At 45.2% G+C, this 2145-nt stretch overlaps 1 protein-coding gene across 7 annotated transcripts in view; it reads left to right on the plus strand.

Annotated features, from left to right (window-relative positions):
• Gripap1 (GRIP1 associated protein 1) overlaps nt 1-2145 on the plus strand; it is a 34426-nt gene that overhangs the window by 11062 nt on the left and 21219 nt on the right. For 5 of the 7 annotated variants that reach the window (XM_005352786.3, XM_005352787.1, XM_013348438.1 and 2 more), the window contains 5 exons: nt 469-653; nt 850-897; nt 1509-1540; nt 1633-1680; nt 1800-1899. In XM_005352786.3, coding sequence (XP_005352843.1) covers nt 469-653; nt 850-897; nt 1509-1540; nt 1633-1680; nt 1800-1899 — 413 coding nt within the window. The remainder of the gene's footprint in view (nt 1-468; nt 654-849; nt 898-1508; nt 1541-1632; nt 1681-1799; nt 1900-2145) is intronic. The other 2 variants (XM_026782008.1, XM_026782009.1) reach the window with 1 other exon arrangement.

Below are 2145 nucleotides of genomic sequence, written 5' to 3' on the forward strand. Positions count from 1 at the left end.
AAAAAAAAAAAAATGAATGAGACCAGGTACAATATGGGTAGGAATTAGGTTATATATATAAGTATGGTATGGGACATGGTAAATAGGATTTTAGAGGTTGGTGGGGCTTTAAAATTATTTATGACCTGCCAGAATGAGGCTTCATCTGGGGCAGGTTCCTATGCAACCTGAGAGGCTGAAGGATAGATAGGTCTCCCTGTATTTGAGACATAACAAAAGGCTTCAGAGATGATTTCATTCATCATACATACTTTTTTATTTTTTCTTTCTTTTTTTCTTTTTTAATGTATGAGTGTTCTGCATGTATACCTTCATGCCAGAAGAGGGCATCAGATCCTATTATAGGTGGTTGTGAGTACCATGTGTTTTCTGGGAATTGAACTCAGGGCCTCTGGAAGAGCAACCAGTACTCTTAACCGCTGAGCCATCTCTCCAGCCCCCATCAGATATTCTTGTCCTACTCAACAGCATTGCAGGAACGTTATGGGAAAGAGACTGTGAGGTCATTAGCTGCCAGTGAGGGCCAAGGGGATCCCCCAGGAGATGCACTCCCTGCTGCCCTGGCTCCCATGCCATTAGCAGAAGTGGAGCTGAAATGGGAAATGGAGAAAGAAGAAAAGAAATTGCTCTGGGAGCAGCTGCAAGGCTTAGAGGTAAAACTGGGTCTCTTGGGACTGGGATGCTGGGAGACAGCAGATGCCGTATTCCTGCCTGTGGGCCCATGGAGATGTCTGTGACATCACCATCTCATGGGCTAAAGGGAGGTGGGACAGGAAAAAGTAGAGGCCTTCCTCCATCCTTGCTGATAACAACTCCATCCCTTATCTTCCCCCCCCCTACCACCCGCAGAGCTCAAAGCAAGCTGAAACCTCCAGACTACAGGAGGAACTTGCTAAGGTGGGGTTTGCCGCCGCCTGGCTTTCTCCTAACAGCAGAGGAGCATTGTGCATCCTCAGAGCTTCAGTTTGATCATGTGTGAAATAGAGGCTCACAAATTTCAGAGCTGCTTTCATTGTGGAATAAGCTAATGTAGTCCCATTCTACCTTGTGCATGGCAGGTCCCATCCCTTCTGTTTCCTCGCAGCTTTGCCAATTCATCCATATAAGAATGTCCTTAGAACCTGGGGGCCCAGTGGTGAGACAACCAATCATGATCCTGCTTTCCAGGCCTCCCAGCCTAGCCATTCTGTGATGTGGCCATTGGCTGCTGCTTTGGGAGCATAAATAATGGTCTTTGGAGTCCAAGGGAGCTAGCTGGAGATGGTGTTGCTGCTGCTGACAACTGGGCCATCAAATTGCTTAGCCCTTCTGAGACTCAGTTTACCCACTTGTAAAATCAATAGCTCTCAGTTCTCAAGGATGTCCTGAGAATGCCACAGGACTATCATAAGTAACACCCAACTTGTAGAAGGACTCAGTGTGGTGTCTATAAATGTTTCTATTGTTTACTTTATTTTGTCAGTGTTCTCATTGTTATTTGTCTATACTCCTTCCTCTTTCTCCCTCAGCTCTCTGAAAAACTGAAAAAGAAACAGGAAAGGTATACTTTTCTTTCCAGGGGTTTTGGGGGCCTAGAGAGAGAGGGATTGGCTTATGGAAATAACATATCTATGCTTGCCTTTCTGCATGCAGTTTTTGTCGTCTGCAGACAGAGAAGGAGACACTATTTAATGATAGCAGGTAACTACTGGGGTTGTCAATAGTAGAAAAATAGGTACCATGCCCAGCCAAATTAGCCAAAGGCCACAGGGGTACAGTTGAGTGACTGGGCTAATGTACTCTATCCTTGTCACCACTAGAAACAAAATTGAAGAATTACAACAGCGGAAGGAAGCTGATCTCAAAGCCCAGTTGGTTCGCACCCAAAAGCTGCAGCAGGAACTTGAGGCTGCCAATCAGGTGATGTGATGGGGGCTGGGTCTCAAGATTCTTGGAGTAGACAGTCTGGGGAGGATGAGGTCTTTAGAGACTGATTGGGATATCTAAGATTTGGAAATACAACAACCTTATAGGTATGTGTAAGCCCTCTAAGAGCTAGAAAAATGGGAACTCAGAGACCCCAGAGCCCTAGGAGTTGGGTTAGGAGTTTACATGAATCAGAGATCCTGAGGTGGGAATTTAAGGATTTTTTTTTTTTTTTTTTTT

Source organism: Microtus ochrogaster, chromosome 10 (genome assembly GCF_000317375.1).
Source record: "Microtus ochrogaster isolate Prairie Vole_2 chromosome 10, MicOch1.0, whole genome shotgun sequence".
Lineage (NCBI taxonomy): Eukaryota > Metazoa > Chordata > Mammalia > Rodentia > Cricetidae > Microtus > Microtus ochrogaster.